Source organism: Fukomys damarensis, unplaced genomic scaffold (assembly GCF_012274545.1).
Source record: "Fukomys damarensis isolate Sample0158 unplaced genomic scaffold, DMR_v1.0_HiC HiC_scaffold_35, whole genome shotgun sequence".
NCBI classification, from domain to species: domain Eukaryota; kingdom Metazoa; phylum Chordata; class Mammalia; order Rodentia; family Bathyergidae; genus Fukomys; species Fukomys damarensis.
The window spans coordinates 32,910,328-32,911,989 of record NW_022900947.1 but is presented as its reverse complement, the minus strand read 5'-3'; the positions used below and the strand labels follow the sequence as shown (position 1 = coordinate 32,911,989).

The 1,662-nt window shown below is 55.4% G+C and overlaps 1 protein-coding gene across 3 annotated transcripts in view; it reads right to left on the bottom strand.

Moving 5' to 3' along the window:
- Shisa3 (shisa family member 3) overlaps window positions 1-1,656 on the bottom strand; it is a 4,904-nt gene extending 3,248 nt beyond the window's left edge. For all 3 annotated transcript variants that reach the window (XM_010625160.2, XM_010625161.2, XM_010625162.2), the window contains exon 1: window positions 1,356-1,656. In XM_010625160.2, coding sequence (XP_010623462.1) covers window positions 1,356-1,632 — 277 coding nt within the window. In that variant the 5' untranslated portion in view covers window positions 1,633-1,656. The remainder of the gene's footprint in view (window positions 1-1,355) is intronic.
- Between the last annotated feature and the right edge of the window lie 6 nt (window positions 1,657-1,662).

The following is a 1,662-nucleotide window of genomic DNA, read 5'->3' as shown; positions in this document are numbered from 1 at the left end:
AACATGAATGAACTGGGCTGAGCCTCATGACACTCACCTAATCTGCAAACTAACTACTTGGAGAGCAGTATGCTCATTTTAAAACTGAGAAGCAGTCCAGAGCAGCTAGGCAACTTGCCCAAGGTCACAGGGCTGGCAAATGACAGAGCCACCATCTAGGGTCTGCCTAATCCCAGACTTCAGGATTTGGGAGACTAACTGCCCCTCTAGCCTCTGGCACCAAAGAAGCCCAAAAGCCATGCTGCAGACTGGGCAATTAGCTTTCAGCGCTGAGAGGAACCCAGTCCTTAGGCGAGAGGAGGGAAGCCATAGGGGAAATCCGTTTTTCCAAACAGACCCAGGATAGCCTAAGGTTCCCTACTTTCCACTGCAATTTTTCTCCAGGAATAACTTCCAAGCCTTCTAGACTGGACATTTTCAACCCCAAAATTAAATCCCAAGAGAGTCTAATAAAGTGCTAAAGAAGCACAGACGTCCCTCTCTCTGGGTTATCAGTCTGAGGGGAAGGGGCTTCCACCAACACTAAAAATCTCTCCAGTCTCTCCTCCCTTGTGGTCTGCAGGCCTCAGAGTCCTGGGGAGTGGTTGGTTCTCAGCTCCGCCTGCTTCTCCGGTTTCTCGGCCTTAAAACTAGCGTCTCCCACTCTAAAAGTTTTCCCCGACGTTCCCATTCAGGTGAAAACTTTTTTTCAAGGTGTAAATTTCCACTGCTGGGGTCGTGATTTATTCAGCTCTGAAGGGAGCGGAAATTTGACCCATGTTTTCCGACGTGAGAATAGGGGGGCGGGGAAGCCCCTGCGACCCTAGCTTCTAAATCTCCACCTCGAAGACCCCGGTATTTCTGAAAGGCGCGACAATAGGGGGTGGGCCAGAGAGAGTAATTTGATGCAGAGAAATGAAAGGAAGTCGGGAGAACCCGACAGCGGCTAAATGTCACGAGGCTAATTCTGTGACCCAGCGAGGCTAGGAATGACGGCTTTACAAAGTCGTGTTCTTTCCCCGACAGCACTTTCTGAAACTCCTGAAGTGAAGGAGAGTGCAATGAAGCCCCGGGCCATTCCTAAAAAATCCCAAGCCTAGGGTGGCGCTGCCCAGACGTCCCTTCTCCCGGAAGCTCCAACTCTTTCCCGCAGAGCCACCAGGTGCAAGCCCCGCTGTCTTCGCTTTTCCCTGCAAACTTCGCCTTCCACAGACTCATGGTGAACCACAAAAGAATGGAGCCCCAGACCCGAAACGCAACCACCCATCCTCCCTTGATCCCCTACCCAGATGGGTTCACTTTGCGCACAGACTCAGTGAGACCTGGCGCGCCCTCTGGGTCGCACGAAGGTTTGGCCCCCAAGGCCCCGCACTTACGCGAGGTGATGCCGGGGTGCTCTAGCTCTCCGCGGTCGTTGGTGCAGCCTCCCTGCTCCAGCCTGGCGTCGGCCGCAGCGCAGCAGTAGCGGAGCGCGCAGGATCCGCAGCAGATTGTGGCGTCCAGCGTATCGAAGTCCTCTGGGCACTGGAAACCCTCATGGTAGTTGCCTTGCACGTCCACCCAGCCGTGGCAGTACTCGCCGGGCTGCTGGGCAACAGCTGGGTCCCAGCGCAGCCAGCCCAGGAGAAGACAGAGCGCCAGCAGCGCCCCCATTGCCGCTGCGCGCCCTGGGCAGCCGGGAGG